The following is a 17,068-nucleotide window of genomic DNA, read 5'->3' as shown; positions in this document are numbered from 1 at the left end:
CACAGGTGGTTACTAGCTGACAAAATGCTGATATAATTACAGTACATTAACAAATGAGTCATGCAGGAAGAGGTGATGTAACACAACTACATGCTGATGCAATGCACAGTACAGTATATACAACTTCTATATATATATGCATGTATAACTTTAGATTTGGGCAAAACATCAAGTCCTGTGATGCAGAATTGTCGGATGCTTACAATAATTATATAGCTCATAGGTTATCCTAGGTTATTTATCCTCATAGGTTATTTGCATGTGATAGTTTCACAAACTATCACATGCAAAAGTTAGCTCGAGCAAGAGGTCCACATTTAGTCTATGGACCATAGTTTGGCCACCACTGATGTAGGTAGTGAGATAACTCAACTATCAATTGGCACAAACCAACACAACAGTTTGCTCAAGCAGTTCGTTGATAAGATAAACAAAATAACAGCTGTCGATGTCAGCCAGTCGATAGATAGCTCAAAACTAACACTGCATATGAAACCATGCTGCATCCCTGCTGCATAAGACAATACGCCACCAACGGCATTGTACACCTTCATGTTTTGGACTACAGGTTGGTCAGCTAATATAATTTTGTAAAAGATTCCTTGACAGAAGAGTATGTCTACCTTGTAGTTACTACCATAAAAGGAGGTATCTGATCCTTCTATTAAATGATATTGCAGTAAAATTCAAGATTTTTTATAGTAAAATCCAATTTTATGATCATACTTACCATACAGTTACTATATGCTTAATTGTTCGAATTTAGCTTTTGGCGGACAAAAAAAAGCTTTCCTTGACCCATCCTTATCCGCTTCCAACTACGCAAGCTCAGTTTTGTGAGTCAACTTGCACGCAGAGAGAAGGCAACTCCCGTGGTCAGGAAGGGTGGGTCTATAGTAACTGTATGGTAAGTATGATCATAAAATTGGATTTTACTATAAAAAATCTTGAATTTTATTTCACATACTTCCATACAGTTACTATATGCTTAATAGAATCCCACAGACACAGGTGGCTGGGCAGGAGTTGTCTTGTATGGAATTCACTAAGCGGATTAAAATGTAATGGTCAAAGGAGGGGATACTAAAGGATATCACCCCGAACCCTTTTCTTCATAAGGTGTGATAGGAGGGGAAAACTCCTCACCCAAGGAATTTATCTACTCGTGGAGTGTCTGATAGTATGTACCAAAGGACCCAATCATCATGGTAGGGGTCTTGGGTATAAAGTGATAAGGGTGTAGATTAGAGCTTCAACACTTTATTAACGACCACCAGTGACTTAAATTGGGGCAGGTCCCACGGTATATCTCTTTTATAGTGTCCCAGAAAGGACCACTTGCTTGACCATAGGCCAGTGGCTAAAATGTCATCAACATTATTATCATCTGAAATGAACATAGAGGCCGCTATAGCCCTAACCTCATGGGCATTGGTTTCTGGTAGAGAAGACATATCTAAAACTTTATAAGAGTCTCTAATAGCACAACAAATCCATCTTGAAACAGAATCTTGAGTGATGGGTTTATGAGGTCTGATGTAAGACAGAAACAGATTACCATTATTGTCACATAAATCATTAGTAACTGTCAGATATTCTAGTAATGTCAGATAAGGACACAGGTTTGGATTTCCTGGGTTAGCTCTAACGAGGATTTTCAGTTCCGGATCGCTTGCCTTTAGTGTCTTGGCCATAAAGCCGCGATTAACTCCGAGTTGGATGGTATCTTCAGAGATGTTGATGGACTCTCTAGTGAGGGCATGGATCTCTGATCTCCTCCTCCCAGTGCTCAGGGCTAGAAGAAACACGCATTTCAGGGATAGCGACCTGAAAAATAATACAAGTTATAAATTGTTGTGTCAGCACCAAGTTAATACAAGAGCTGCAACAAGCTGATAGAAAGCAACAAGCAAGCAGTATCAGTGTGTAGTGTGTACAACAAGCGTTGTAACATGCTGATAGAAAGCAGCAAGCGAGCAGGATTAGTGAGTATAAGACAACTAGAATTACCTCAAATCTGTGTTTGACTTAGAGAGGTGGTGGAGGATGACCGTGAGATCCCACTTTGGTAGTTGCCTTCTGATGGTTTTATGAGAGCAAGCGGCAAAGCCTCTCAGCATCTCCCTGATTATGTCCTCGGTCCCTGTCGGAAAAGATCTACCTAAAGTATTGACCAGTGCAGCCTTGTAGCCTTTAATTGTACTCACTGACAGCTTTCTCTCCTCTAAGAGATAGATAAGGAAGTCAGTTACATCATAGATAGTGGGCTCGAGCGAATTTCTCTCCTCTCTAATACACCAATCAGAGTACACTTTCCATTTCCCATCATAGACGGCTGATGAAGACTCCCTGACGCATCTTGTGGCATAAAAGGCTGCTTTTCGAGAAATGCCTTCCTTGCATCTTGTCTGCTGGACAGCATCCAGGCGTGAAGTTGCAGTCTGTCTGTCCCCTGATGGTATACTCCGTTCTGTTTCAGGAGCTTCGCCATTGTAGGAAGTTCCAGCGGTCTGGATGCCAGTAGGCTTAACAGTCCTGTGAACCAACTCCGTCTGGGCCAGTTTGGAGCTATAATTATGACCTGACAATCTTGGGAATGGAGAATTTTCCTCAGCACCAGGGGAAGCAAGTTTATGGGAGGACACGCGTAACCCCACAGTCTGTCCCATGGTTGACTCAGTCCATCCACTCCTGCTGCCTGAAGGTCCTTCATAGAGCTGAAGTATATCGGTAGCTTGTTGTTCAACTTGGATGCAAACAGATCCACCATTGGAGTGCCCCATTGTTTGAAAATCATCTTGACCACCTGAGGGTGTAGAGACCAGGGATTACGTGTTTGTCACAATTTCCATTTCCATAACATTTCCATAATCTATTTCCATATTATTTCCATTTCCATAACATTTCCATAATTCATTTCCATATGATTTCCATTTCCATAACAATTCCATAATTTATTTCCATATTATTTCCATTTCCATAACATTTCCATAATTTATTTCCATATTATTTCCATTTCCATAACATTTCCATAATTCATTTCCATAGTTTTTTCCATTTCCATAACATTTCCATAATTCATTTCCATATTATTTCCATTTCCATAACATTTCCATAATTTATTTCCATATTATTTCCATCTCCATAATATTTCCATTATTCCTTTCCATATTATTTCCATTTCCATAACATTTCCATAATTCATTTCCATATTTTTTCCATTTCCATAATTCATTTCCATATTTTTTCCATTTCCATAAAATTTCCATATTTCTAAAATGAAATTTCCATATCCATTTCCATAAAAATTATGGAAATATTTATGTTTATGGAAAAGTAAACATTTTCATAATATGTTTAGCGATCCCTGGTGTGTACGTATGTGTGCGCGCTTGCGTGTCAAATGAGCGTGTGTGTGTGTGCAATCATCAACTCTTCCCGAATATGTGGTTAATTTATACATAATATGAATATGATATTTGCTTGCTAATATACTTTATTTAGGGTCCAGGCAACATCAAAACTGTATGCTACCATTGCCTATAACTAAGCCAGAGACGATTTGAGATGTTTTGAGAGTTTCTTTCAGACTCCCTTAATAGTTTCTGTAGTACCACTGATGTTAGCTGGGTTTGTGTGTTACCATTGTCCGTACATGTAGCCAAGTCCAGAGACAATTTGAGTTAATTTCTTCCAGACCACTTTAATAGTTTCTGTAATACCACGGATGTTAGCTGGGTTTGTGTGTTACCATTGTCTATACATGTAGCCGAGCAAGAGACAATTTGAGTTAGTTTCTTCCAGACCCCTTTAATAGTTTCTGTAATACCACTGATGTTAGCTGTTTGTGTATTACCATTGTCTATTCATGTAGCCTAGTCTATACAATATAACTCCCCTCTGTTTATATCTTGGATTACGTGTATGTTACAATTTCCATAATTCAATTCTATATTATTTCCATTTCCATAAAATTTCCATAATTCATTTCCATAATTTCCATATTATTTCCATTTCCATACCCTTTCCATAATTTATTTCCATATTATTTCAATTTCCATAATATTTCCATAATTCATTTCCATATTATTTCTATTTCCATAATTCATTTCCATATTTTTTTCCATTTCCATAACATTTCCATAATTTATTTCCATATTATTTCCATTTTCATAACATTTCCATAATTCATTTCCATAGTTTTTTCCATTTCCATAATTTATTTCCATATTATTTCCATTTCCATAACATTTCCATAATTCATTTCCATATTTTTTCCATTTCCATAACATTTCTATAATTCATTTCCATATTATTTCCATTTCCATAACATTTCCATATTTCTAAAATAAAATTTCCATATCCATTTCCATAAAATTATGGAAATATTTATGTTTATGGAAATGGATATGGAAAAGTAAACATTTCCATAATATGTTTAGCGATCCCTGGTAGAGACCACTCTGTTGGTGAAGTCACCCGACTCAACATGTCTGCGATAACATTCCGTTTGCCAGGCAGATGGCATGCCTTCAGTGTGATCTTCCTCTCGTCGCACCAGTGCAGGATTTCTCAGATTAGGGTACATAGCTGTGGCGATCTGGTCACTCCTTGTTTCTTTACATAGGCTACGACTGTTGCGTTGTCTATCTGGCACAAGACCACTTTTCCGAGCAAACTCTTCTGAAAAGTTTGAAGGCACTTGTAGAGTGCCGGGAGTTCGAGAATGTTTATGTGGAACTTTCTTTCCTCGACTCCCCCCTTCCTTGAGCTGTTTCCTCGCAGACTATATCTCCCCATCCTGAGGCAGAGGCGTCTGTGGGGTCTAGATTCAAGCCTAGGAATGTGCATACTTGTGTGGGATTTAGCATGCTCTTCTCGTATTTGATATGGAATCCCAGGTCCTGTAGCAGATTGGTAGCGGTCAAAACCTGGGACTGTAAGACCTCCCTTGACTTGCTGTAGATCAGCCAGTCGTCTAGGTATGTTAACAGCGTCACACCCCATTGCCGTAGGTGAGGAGTTTGTATGTTGTCCATCTTGAATTTGGGGGCAGTGAGCCACTTTTTCAATCTGGATAAGTCTATAATTATTCTCAACTGCCCGTTTGCCTTCGGTACTGAGAATATTCGGCTGTAGAAACCCTTGTGGTCCCCTGTGACAGGTTCTACGGCACCTTTGGACTCTAAAACCATTAGCTCCGATACCAAGTCTTCTGAGAGTGTTTGTGGTACTGGAAAATTTAAAGGGGCTTTTGTGTTTAAACGTAAATCGTGTTTTAACAGATCTGTTAGCCAAGTAGAGGCACTGGGCAGATTGTTCCATACCTGCCAGTAACTGGTGAGACAGCCGCCTACTTTTTTCGACGGTCTTCTTGGGAATCTCAAAGGATTTGCCTTTCTGTGGGGCCTTTCCTTTACTTTGAAAAGTATACTTTTTACCAGTGTCACCTTCTTTCTCTGATTTTGGTTGAGCTGGTTGTAGTGACCATTTTTGCTGCTTGACTATTGATATCAACGCTCTGTTGGATGCTGTCGATGCATCCTGTGAGGTCAAATCAGCCAACTTCCCTTCAAATAGTGGTGAATTAAGCGGCATGGCAAGCTTTAGCAAAGAAGACTTGGTGGCAGAGGAAAGAGCAGAGGTAGAGACCAACTGCTCTCGCCTGACATGCACCAAATTAGCAAGTAAGCGTGCAAGCAAAGCAGCAGTATGGGATTGTGCAAGACATAAGCTCTCAATCGATCTGATGACTGCACCTGTATCACCCTGTTGCAAAAGCGCAACGGAGCTGCCAAGGACCCAATCTGAATGGCTAGCAACAAGCATCAACTGCCTTGTAAGGGTCTCCATCTCCTCGATATATTTGCATGGAATGAGGGCTTTGTTAGATGCCTTACCCAGAAGAGCAGCGTCCTCGTCAGTGCGGCTGTAAGACGATTTGAGAGTGTCCCCCTGTACTTGGTAGTTTGATACATGGAACCCTCTTATTCTGGGATATTTTGATGTGAAGGCTTGTTTCTGGTGTTTGACCTCTTCTATGGCTGAAGTCATGACCTGAGACAAGGGCAGACTATAGTCTGTATCGTCATCATCTTGTGGTCTGTCTTGAGATAGCATCTGTTCGGCGATAGTCTTGCTACGAGAACAGAAAATGTCATTATGTACTCATAAATATCTATTCACTAGATATATATCATGTACATCTATAAGACGATGTAACCACTATATCTATCATGATATCAACATGGAATATAACCAATATCAACTAGATATACATAGAAGCTACCATACCTCTTTACTTTGTGATCTGGAGGGGGTAGTATGGAATCCGGGAGTACTTCAAAGATGTTCCTTTTCAGCTCCCTCAAGGACATGTCTTTGCCATCTTCCCCTGTCCCGTTTTCATCATCAACGGTCACTGGTTGAGGCTGGTCTTCTGCTTCTTGATTGTCTGTCAAAGAGAAGAGAAGGACCTGACATATTCGTTAACAACAAAGTAACGAACCCCTTCTCAAGTTTCAAGACACAACGGTACGGAAACTTGATCAAGGAGAGCCCTGACAACCCATTATAAACAGAGACCTTTCAGTTAGGTATTTCCGATATAACAGATATCCCACCGATAGCTCATAAGGAGGCTTACGCGTGTGCTCCGAGCTAAAGAGGGTGAGACAAGGAGATTCCGACCTGGGTATCCCCTTCCGAAAGGACAGGGCGAGGTTAGGTCGGATGCAAATCAACCGAGTCAAGTCAAGGTAAGAGAATGTCGATTTTGGAGTATAAAATAACTCGTCCATCGACTACCCCTTGACAGGAAGGCAAGGGGTATCTGACATATTCGTTAACAACAAAGTAACGAACCCCCTTCTCAAGTTTCAAGACACAACAGTACGGAAACTTGATCAAGGAGAGCCCTGACAACCCATTATAAACAGAGACCTTTCAGTTAGGTATTTCTGATATAACAGATATCCCACCGATAGCTCATGAGGAGGCTTACACGAGTGCTCCGAGCTAAAGAGGGTGAGACAAGGAGATTCCGACCTGGGTATCCCCTTCCGAAAGGACAGGGCGAAGGTTAGGCCGGGTGCAAATCAACCGAGTCAAGTCAAGGTAAGAGAATGTCGATTTCGGAGTATAAAAGAACTCGTCCATCGACTACCCCTTGACAGGAAGGCAAGGGGTATGCTGTCCCTCTCAAGAAGGGACAAACATGATACATACCTGCCATATTTAAAGCTGGAAACTGAAGAGAGAGAATTCTGTGAAACAGTGCGTGCTCCAACTTCAGTTGACGAACAAAAACTGAGCTTGCGTAGTTGGAAGCGGATAAGGATGGGTCAAGGAAAGCTTTTTTTTGTCCACCAAAAGCTAAATTCGAACAATTAAGCATATAGTAACTGTATGGAAGTATGTGAAATAAAATTGGGATTGCAGTGTTAATTACATGTAATGGTCAACACTTTCTTGTCACCTCTGGGTCCGCCCAGTAAGTTTGTATATAAAATTAGTCATGCTTATAACTTACCCATATTCCTTTGAATTGATTGGTTAGAGATGGTTGGTTTTATGCAACTTCATTTGCAGAATACATCACAACTCGAATGTCTTAGTTCAACAAATTGCTATATGAAGACAGGGTCTCAGGAAAAAACATTTCTATTATGACTCTACCCTAGGACAGTTATGTATTCACCTCATCTAACTTTCGCGTTTTCGCGGAGTCATCCTTTCGCGAAAATTTCATGAGCGAAACTAAACTATCATAACGAACGAGCGACAACGCGAAATTAAATGGCTTTGTTCATTGATAGACTCAGGCCTGTATTCACTGGTTGCAAGTTGGGGCGGCTAATGTTAGGCGACTAGTTATGAACACTTAGGGTGTGGAGGGGGGCGGCGTAAGCCCCCAACAGGTTTATCTCATGTAGGGCCTCAGCTGGGCCTCTCGTGGTAAGTTTTAAAAAATTTTATTAGAAAGTATCAACAGTTTTCTATTCTTTGAGATTCGTTTTGTTTTAGGTGATGAGAATGACTAGACGTTTTTAAATTAAAATAGGCAAAGCTTGACCGCAGTTAAAACGCTCAGAAAAAAAGACATATTTTTCTTTTGAAAGTTTTAACAAAGATCAATTTTGCGGATTTTATTTTAAGTTTATTCGGAGGTTTTACGCTTTTGATGGGACATGGCCAAGCGGATGTTTGGTAAAACTTGATCTTCTGTAAACCTTTATAAGAGTCGTTAACAAGAATATTTTGCCGCTGATGATGATAATAATGACGCCTAAGAACTACTAAACGTTGATGTTTGTCTCTATGGCTTGGAATGAAGTGATATTCCACAGCGATAAAAACCGTGTCCATGGCCGTTGGGCAAATAACTTTTCGAATAAATGATTTTGAGGTCAAGTTATCTGAAGCAATTTATCATTGCGTTGGAACTGACCAAACAAATCCATTCGAGTTAACCTTGTTTGAGATGAAATGTTACATTTTATCCGAGGGCGAGTTATCCGAGTTTGACTGTACTTAGCCGTGAAAAATTCCCAAAAAGTCGGCCGGCCAGTCGCCCCAGGGAATACGGGCCTGTTGATAGTCCAAGAAACAAATGGCAGCAAGCGATCAAATTGCATTATCGACCTTGGCCACACCATTCTATCTGCGGTTCACAATTACAAACTAGTCGCAAATTGAATTTATTTTATCGGTGAACTGAACCTGAGGAATCTAATTATGTTTGTTCCACTGCATTTATTTTCACATCACTATATTTTCGCACTCATCAGAGCTGCGAAATTAAGTTGCTGCGAAATTTTACTCTGTATGCTACTCACGAAACAAAATACTAGCGAAATATAAGTGTCCTAGGGTATTCGACATCGATGACATGTGACAAGGTCTGAAAATTGAATTGTGGTCTCATTTCCAGACTTCCTCCAAATTATATACACAATTCTTTTGGTCTCGACCAGATATCATGAATGGCTGGAGCAAAAGAAGAAGACAGACGCGCTTCGACATGCCCTCGAAATTGAGCAACAAAAGCTCAAAGAGCTGGAGCTGTCTGACAAAAAGGAAAAGAGTGATGCTGCATTTAAATCGTGGTTAGAAAAGTCCTTTCAGAGAGCTAAAACTATTCCCAGCAGCTACGCCAAGAGTGATGGAGCCATAACCGGTTCGTTTATTCCAATTTAGGTGTTTCATTTTCTCATGGTTTCCTATAGAGCTATGCCAACCCCTTTGCCTTAGCACAACTTGCACTAGTCACGGTTGTGTTGTAAATTACCATTTCTTATGTAATTTATGTATTTTTCTTCCTACACATTTTTACAGGATGTACAAGCCTTAATGTTTATTGTAGGATATTATAATTCTGCAGCCAACCCATCTCCATCATTCTACAACCCTCTCCCGTGGCAGCCAGTTGTTGTACCACAACGTCAAACAAGGCTCCCGAAGAGTAAGAAAACTAAAGGAAAAAGGAAGACCAGACAAAATGCTTGGGCAATAGACATCTAGTTTTAAAGTGCGACTGAGTTGTTTAGTATAGATGTCGCTTTTTGTAGAAGGAAATGCTTCCGTCCTTTCAAAACACTTTTGTATTTAGTTGAGAGAAAATTTTTTATTGTAGTCGTATGTACAAGCGCTTTTGGCAATAAAAATATAAAACAATTTGATAACATTGCGGAGTATAGAGTAAATAATAATATGCACTGATTCTTATGACGGCTTAAGGAAGCCTCCAGCTCGGGCACTGTTTCCTTCCTTTAGCCTACGTTCCTTCGCTCGATCTCTATACTGTTTGGTTAACTGTCCTTGAGAATTTGCTTGTAACTTTGCCAAGTTTTGCTAAAATAAATTATACAATATAATGGCAAAAAGGTAAACAGTATAACCAGACAAGCAGGGTCAACGTTTGGACAAATTTCATGAGTGTTAACACCTAATGAGTGTTAACACCTACTAGCGCAAGCAAAATCAAACTAGCGCATAGTTAAGAGCAAACATACTTTATGTAGGTCCGACATCTGCACATGCTTCTCTAAGATGGCAGTTGAATTAAACTTTCTTTCACAGAGGTTGCATGTCAGTCTCTGCTTGTCTATGTGGCTCATCTCATCTGCAGGGTCATCTTCTCCATCTGATTCGTCACCTCCGTAGGAAGCCACGAGTCCACTCGGTGGGGCTGCTGCTCTTTTCATTCCTGCAATCTAAACAAGCCACATTTCGCTTGCAGATATGTTAGATGAACATAGTCAGAACACCGATTGAGACTAACATAGAGCTTAGATTTAGAGGTATAAGCAGAACAATAATACACTAACACCAACAGGTTACAACTCCGACTGGGTAGACTTACCATTGACGGGGGAGGCATCAACTCAGGGTTTGCCTACAACAAAAATTAATGTCTATTATGATGCCGGCTGTAGAGAAAAACGGCTAATTATGTACAAAATTACAAAAATGTTTATCTTTCGCAAGGAGACTGCAACAAAGGGCAACTACTCACATTAGATGATTGTGAAGGTGCTGTAGGGGCAAGCCTCTTTCCAACAAGCACATCATATGCCATGTCAGCTGATGTCGGCTTTGATGTGTCAACAGCTGTAGGCGGAGGAGTTGGAGCCACTGTCTGCGCCACTGATTTGGACTTCTTGTTTTGTGATTTCGCCCACTTTTCCATCTCCTGATAGAAGAGAACAAATATGCAAAAGTGACACACGGTCTGACCATATCTGAACCTTACCTGTTCAGAGACAAGAGCACATCAAAATAAAACATCCTAGCGAATAACAAGAGCTAAAAACATGGGTAAAAAGAGGAAATACAGTGAACCTTGCCATACGACATTAATCCGTCGCACTGTTGGCATTGTAAGATGAGAATATCGTATGGAGTATAGAAACCATAGTAATTATCTTATGCAAACACCCTAGTAAAAACATCAAAATTTATATACATACCGTACATATTAAAAGTTAGTAACAAAATAGTATATTAACGTTAGTAACTATAGTTAACTTACATTTAAGCTAGTAACTCTAGCATTTGTTGCCATGGTAATCATTTTTTTACTTTTTCCTTAAAAATCGTTACCAAACTTAGGAGCCATGGCCATAATTTAACTATATATGTAGTTATATAGTTAAATACAGATAATGAATCAAAGTTAATAGTAAATATTATATTAAACATTGATATGCACAATAAATTTTCACTTTCGCTTTCTTGTCACTAATTTTCATTTTAGCCATACATTTAAGTCATTTTATATGAAGCATTTATGAAACACGAGGAATGCTGAATTGAGAGGGAGAGCGAGCATCATATCTCTTTAAGGAGTTGAGGGAGAAATTTTGACCAATAGCATCTCAGCATCTTCGTGATTCTGAGGTAGTTGGCACCCGACCGCCTAATCTGAATTTCGAGACGCGTTTTTGTTGATGTCATATGGAAAAAAAATAATGAGGGAACGGACGAAAGAAGAGTGTGGTCCACATCATAAGAGAAAAAACAGTAAGACAAGGGCGCCGTAACCCAGAGGTGCAAAACCTGTAAAAGCAATTTGCCAACCATGACAGAATTTGTAAGTTTAACAGAAGCAGGTGCCGCCGAGCACACCATGTGTTTTGCACTTGCAACAGTCAACGATAATAAGGTTACCCCGGGCAACGTAATCCTTGTTTTATTGTCAAAACTCCCACTAAGCTCAGTTTTCGTTCTCCCAAGACATAAGCCAGAGCGTCTCATGTTTAAATTTTCATGTACACCAACTGAGAATCAGGTAGATTGAACCAAAATCTCAACAGACCAACTAGAAACGTGCTTAAAAAATCGGCTGAAGTGTCGATGTGAATGATTGCTTGGTCATGATAACCAATGATCGAAGATTGAGTGAATAGTTGTATATCCTCAGATAAAACAAGCAGATGTTTCCTTTGCCAAAAAATGAGCTATTTAATTTATGTAGATATGTCCGCAGTCCAAACTTTACTAAATTGTTGGCTACTTCAGATCTGTGTGCACTTGGCAGCGAAAAGGTTAAAGCGGTTTAATAGATGCAAAATTTACTAGAATCGACTTTGTCAGTAACAAACAGGAACACAAGTGTTGGGATATATAAAATACACCATATACATATGTTTTGTTTCTACAAAGTAAGTTGACAGGTAAGAGTAAGGTAGACTCGAAAAAATATTATATGTGCATGGCCGCAGAGAAGGTGAAGTATTATATGTGCATGGCCGCAGAGAAGGTGAAGTATTTCAAGGCACAAGATAATGCCATAGTGCCACAATGCACCAACAAGGACAGATACTTATGAACTGGGGCTTCAATGACTAATGGCAGGCAAACAAGTTTACCTTTGCAATGCTTTTAGCTTTGTGTTTCTTTTCATCCTTCTCAGGTTTCTCAACTGTTGGACTCTTGGGCTGCTCAGCAGGCTGTGACTCCGTCTTCACAGGTATGTACGTCTTTGCAGTACCATCCCAGTACATATACTCCTGAGTCGTCATGTTATAGTAGTACTACAAGTAGCACGCGTGTCTTGTCATGAGAAACAGTCTTCAGCAATATTTAGAGAGAATTAACAGCCTTGTCTGAAGCAGGACAGGTAGGTCTTTCAAATAAAACGCCAGTTTATATGAACAGATATATTTCATTAGAGTTGAAGCAGTAATAAATATAAATGAAATAAATATAATAATAAATTAATGAAATAAATCTTTAAACAGACTTAAAACAGCGAGGTAAAACCAAAATTAAGGTATGACTTACTAATTTAAAGCAGATCAAGAAAGTGACATTCTGAATGGTCAAGATTATTACTAGGTAGGATAAATTGACAAAAAGTGTTTCTAGTTCATTGAAAAGCACATGTGCTGTTGTAGAGGAAGAATTTTTATGATCAGTTATGTTGGACACTGAGCATAAGTGCCTGGTTACTTGAAATGAAGCAATAATGTAGTTGGTTGTAGAAAAAGACAGACATCAGAACTCACACTACCTGAGAGTTGGCATCATAATAGAGTCCGGTGGTTGGGTCATAGTAATAGCCTGAGGCTGCGTCCCATTGGTATTTTGATGTGTCTGGCTCAGCTGAAAGCAACAAAGGTCAGTGAAAGTTGGAAGCACAAATTCTCAATGTCGGGACAGAGGACATGACAAAAAGAAAGGACAACTGAATTACATACGATATTGAGGTAAATTGGCATATCCGTTCGTTGCAGGAGCTGAATATTGCGATTCTTGTGCAGACTTTTGCAATGAACCCATCTGATTGGCAGAGCTCGCCGCTAGTGCCTGTCAGATGAACCAAAGCATATTGCATGAACTACACATAGGGAGATAGCCAATTTAGAGATTTCAACTGAATGAAAGGATACCAACAATTCATACTATTAGACCAACTATAGACTCGACCTATATACTGCAGCAAAATAAAAAAGATTCACTAAACTGATAGCTCAACAGCTATGACTGCGATGATGGACAACTGATGTATTCATATTATTGGTAGAACTAAGAAGCGGATGATCACCGTGTACCGTCAGATTACTAAAGCTGCATCCCAGTAGCTCATCCAACTCGAAAGATGATGTTCTCTGAAACTGCTGCGTGTCCAACTAAAACTCATTGATGAGACGGCGAGCAGAACAGAAGCTATTCTATGACCGGCCTTACGCCATACACTAGGATACTTCAAGTGCACGGAAAGATTTCAGCCAATGGGTGCTACTCAAGTTGAGCGCCTTGTTTCATCACTCGGTACCCCGACCATCCGCTCTCTAGTTTGTCTCCCTAAGGCTAGTGAAAAAGGACAATGAGGAGCAATGGCTGACCTGTAACTCATATTCTGTTGGTTTCCTGTATGACTGGTTATACTGATCGTATTGCTGCTGGTCCATGCTTTGGTATTGAATACTCGCCAGTCTAAAAAAAATTATGCCACAATATTGTTGAAGCACCGAAAGATGTTAAAAAAGACAACAGAATTGATAAAAATGTGGTACGCACATGGTAGAATACGTGTTCTTGGCATAGTCCACCATAGCAAGCTTTCCATCAACTTCAAGGGGATGTTTGTTAGTAAAATGGTCTCTAACTTTTTTCCCATTCACAGCGCTATCAAACTCCATGAAGGCATAACTGAAAGGTACAGACAAGCCAAGTGATTCAGAAAGCCAAGTGGAAGGATAGGTAATACCATAACTGGTTTAGTCACCCTCCAACTACCGTACTTTTCGGTCTATTCCGGACTTTCCGGACTATTAGACGCTACTTTTTTTCTGATGATTTGAGCCATGCGGCTTATATAAGGGTGCGGCTAATATGTGGCTTTTTCTTTCATCGCTAGGGCACATTAACCATAATCTACGGTTAGTGCGGTGAAAGAAAATACAAAACAATGTCTAACAGTACTGTTCCGTTAAGCACCAGGTCCGTTAAGTGTCAATTAATACAAAACTGTGCCATTAGGCACTGTTCCGTTTTAAACAGGAAAGCTGCTGTCATGTTAAAAAGCACCGCCTTGAGTTCTGCGGCCTATACAAAGGTGCGGCCTATGTATTGTTTTATTATCGCTTTTTGAAAAATAAAGCAGATGCGGCTTATATAGGGGTGCGGTTTATAGTCCGAAAAGTACGGTACACAAAAAAATGTTTTGCTAAATAAGCCCCTTTGACGGCAGAATCCCAGTAGGTGTGGAACTGGACAATGGGTGGGGCAAAACTAGCAACCAGTAACATCTCACCCTAGAGAGGCACCAGTCGAGAAGTTTCTCATTACATAACAGTTCTTCGGCTCCAGAGATGTGACTGCTGCTAGAGCATCTAACAAACTCTGCTCTGTGGTAAGGCCATCCAACCCTCTAATTATCACAGCTGAAATGAGCAGAGAGGGCAAGTGATATATCATCAGTTGTGAAAAGTTAAGAGCTAGACATTTGCACATGTTTACTAAAAGATGGTCAAACTTACTATTACATGGGTTAGCGCCAACTTGGGTGCGACCGTCATCTTGTTCCCGGTAGTATGACGAGGGCGGACCTAAACACATCCAACTACAGTAAGCGTACAGACACCACAGAGATGCTCACTCATCGAGACATAATATGTGTAACAGGGCTTCAGAGCAGCAGAATACAGCAAGCAGCAGCAGCAATATACACTAACCTGATTTAGATGACCTGCTAGGTTTTGGGGTTGTGCAACGAAAACACTCACTCCTTTTGGCAAAGTTTATGAAGTTACACTACAATAGAATACGCTGCAGACTACACAGAGAAATTGATACTATATCTACTGCAAGTGATCAAAGTCACTTTCCAAGAAAAACAGACAAGCCAGACAAGACTTACTATTGTATTAGGACATGTCCAATCGCCACTGGGCATGGAAGAACGACTACTCCGTGAGTCGTTGTAAGAAGATCTCGGAATTCTCCTGCTATATACCAGACCTGAGACGTGATCATCGGTTAGCCTCATAAGACCCTACAAGAAACATGACAACTGATAATAACACTTTGCAAACATAATAACACCTTGCAACACCTTGGCGCGCCTTATCGCTGGTCATCAGATGAGATTGACTATGGAATCAAGAAGCAATCTCAGTATAAACTAATGCTGGGACCATTAGTGAGTCAAATAGAAGCCTTAAAAAATGGTTTCCGTGAGCATGTGGTTAGGTACATTATGTTACAATAATCAATGTAAAAAGAAAACAGTTACTATGCAGATACTATAAGTTATCAAGTGGATAATCTAAAGAGCAACATCATATTTAACAAAGTTTTTATAGATAGTCACCGATTTACATCATAAAACAACTACTTCTTAGAGATAAAGTTGAAAAATGTTTGCTTTGTGTTGTTTAAAGAGAGACGAAGATAAGAAAACTTCTGAGCCCCTAGCAAGATGGGTTCTTAGTTTGCGTAACAGCTGTGCAACTTGCAGATTTTTACCGTACAACAACCGGTTACTTAGTAATATGTAGGTAATAGTATAGCCAGCACATGCTGTCTTTTCTCAACCTGCTGCTCATTCATCCAGTCCGCTGATTCTTGGACAGTGTCAAATTCTACGAATGCAAATGTTGATTGGCCTCTCGAACCTGTGTAACATGGGACACAACGTTAACAAACACGCACAAAACATGGTATGCAGCGCAATCGCCATCATAGTAAAGTTGTACCGGTGCTTTGCCTCTTCTGTAACAACTCGCATTATGCATAAAAAAACTTTGTGTTTCACACTTATTTTAATTAATGTCCGGAAATGGTTACACCGTGTCACAGAACCACCTAAAATCCATTTCAATACAGCGAATATTTTATAAATGGCGATGCACCGACACAACAGTCCATTTTATCAGTGCTTGTACGTTGTTAGGTATAAGCAAGGTCGAGAATGGCATATATACCTGATCTCTTTGTTATCAGACGAATGTCTCTGATCCGTATCCCTCGGTCATCAAACCACCTATCCAACTACAAAACAAACACAACACAACATTGCAACAATTCATTGAAATTCAGAGTACTTTTGACCAGGTATTGGTTCTTCACAGCTTGAATCGTTAAATAAAAATGGCATCACATCAAAGATTTTTAATTATCAAAACGGTTTGAATTTACTCACGTCACGCTCCGTAATCTCTTCGGGTACATTCTTGATTAAAACCGTACATGCTGGCTCTTTTTGCCAGCCATCATCTCTTCGATAATCCCTGAAAAAGTGATAATGTATGATAAGCTACAAAACATCGATAAATATGACAGATAGCAATAAATTATGAAATTATTCTTCCGAGTTAAAACGAAGTAACCACTTAGCTGTTACATACAACCGTCTCGGTTAACTAAAACACAATAAAACGAGGTTATCGTGAATGTTAATATGAATAAAGCTAGTGCGTACCGATCTCGTTCACTATAATAATCAGGACTGCGTCGGCTACCCATTTTTCCACGATAGATCAACAAGCAACCTCAAGGTGCGTAATTAAGATTATTGAGTAGAATTACAACCACGCAGAATTCGCGCTGACTTCTTGAG

At 39.7% G+C, this 17,068-nt stretch overlaps 3 protein-coding genes across 7 annotated transcripts in view; 1 reads left to right on the top strand and 2 right to left on the bottom strand.

The window, feature by feature from the left end:
* LOC137389551 (coiled-coil domain-containing protein 34-like) overlaps positions 1-9,666 on the top strand; it is a 25,103-nt gene extending 15,437 nt beyond the window's left edge. Inside the window, exons 6-7 of the mRNA XM_068075590.1 lie at positions 8,976-9,178; positions 9,365-9,666. Of these exons, the coding sequence (XP_067931691.1) occupies positions 8,976-9,178; positions 9,365-9,522 (361 nt within the window). The 3' untranslated portion in view covers positions 9,523-9,666. The remainder of the gene's footprint in view (positions 1-8,975; positions 9,179-9,364) is intronic.
* On the bottom strand, positions 1,689-7,535 carry LOC137392103 (uncharacterized). Its single transcript, XM_068078729.1, has 5 exons — positions 7,532-7,535; positions 7,228-7,374; positions 6,295-6,454; positions 5,901-6,139; positions 1,689-1,827 (listed from the first exon to the last, which is right to left on the bottom strand). The coding sequence occupies exons 1-5, from the start codon at positions 7,533-7,535 to the stop codon at positions 1,814-1,816; spliced, it is 564 nt and encodes a 187-aa protein (XP_067934830.1). The 3' UTR covers positions 1,689-1,813.
* On the bottom strand, positions 9,586-17,068 carry LOC137389550 (RNA-binding protein 5-like). Of its 5 annotated transcripts, XM_068075585.1 has the most exons (17): positions 16,931-17,068; positions 16,652-16,739; positions 16,434-16,500; positions 16,045-16,124; positions 15,368-15,502; positions 15,183-15,261; positions 14,988-15,056; positions 14,762-14,891; positions 14,026-14,157; positions 13,851-13,941; positions 13,203-13,311; positions 13,016-13,107; positions 12,372-12,536; positions 10,517-10,693; positions 10,364-10,396; positions 10,014-10,214; positions 9,586-9,852 (listed from the first exon to the last, which is right to left on the bottom strand). In XM_068075585.1, exons 1-17 carry the CDS (start codon positions 16,972-16,974, stop codon positions 9,724-9,726), a joined length of 1,821 nt encoding a protein of 606 aa, XP_067931686.1. In that variant the 5' UTR covers positions 16,975-17,068; the 3' UTR covers positions 9,586-9,723. The 5 variants fall into 5 exon arrangements, with proteins under 5 accessions (XP_067931686.1, XP_067931687.1, XP_067931688.1 ...); XM_068075586.1 differs by lacking the exon at positions 14,988-15,056; XM_068075587.1 differs by lacking the exon at positions 16,931-17,068 and having other exon boundaries at positions 16,045-16,500; positions 16,652-16,733.

Source organism: Watersipora subatra, chromosome 3 (assembly GCF_963576615.1).
Source record: "Watersipora subatra chromosome 3, tzWatSuba1.1, whole genome shotgun sequence".
In the NCBI taxonomy this organism is placed as follows: domain Eukaryota; kingdom Metazoa; phylum Bryozoa; class Gymnolaemata; order Cheilostomatida; family Watersiporidae; genus Watersipora; species Watersipora subatra.
The sequence above is the reverse complement of the archived record's forward strand: the minus strand, read 5'-3'. Positions and strand labels throughout refer to the sequence as shown.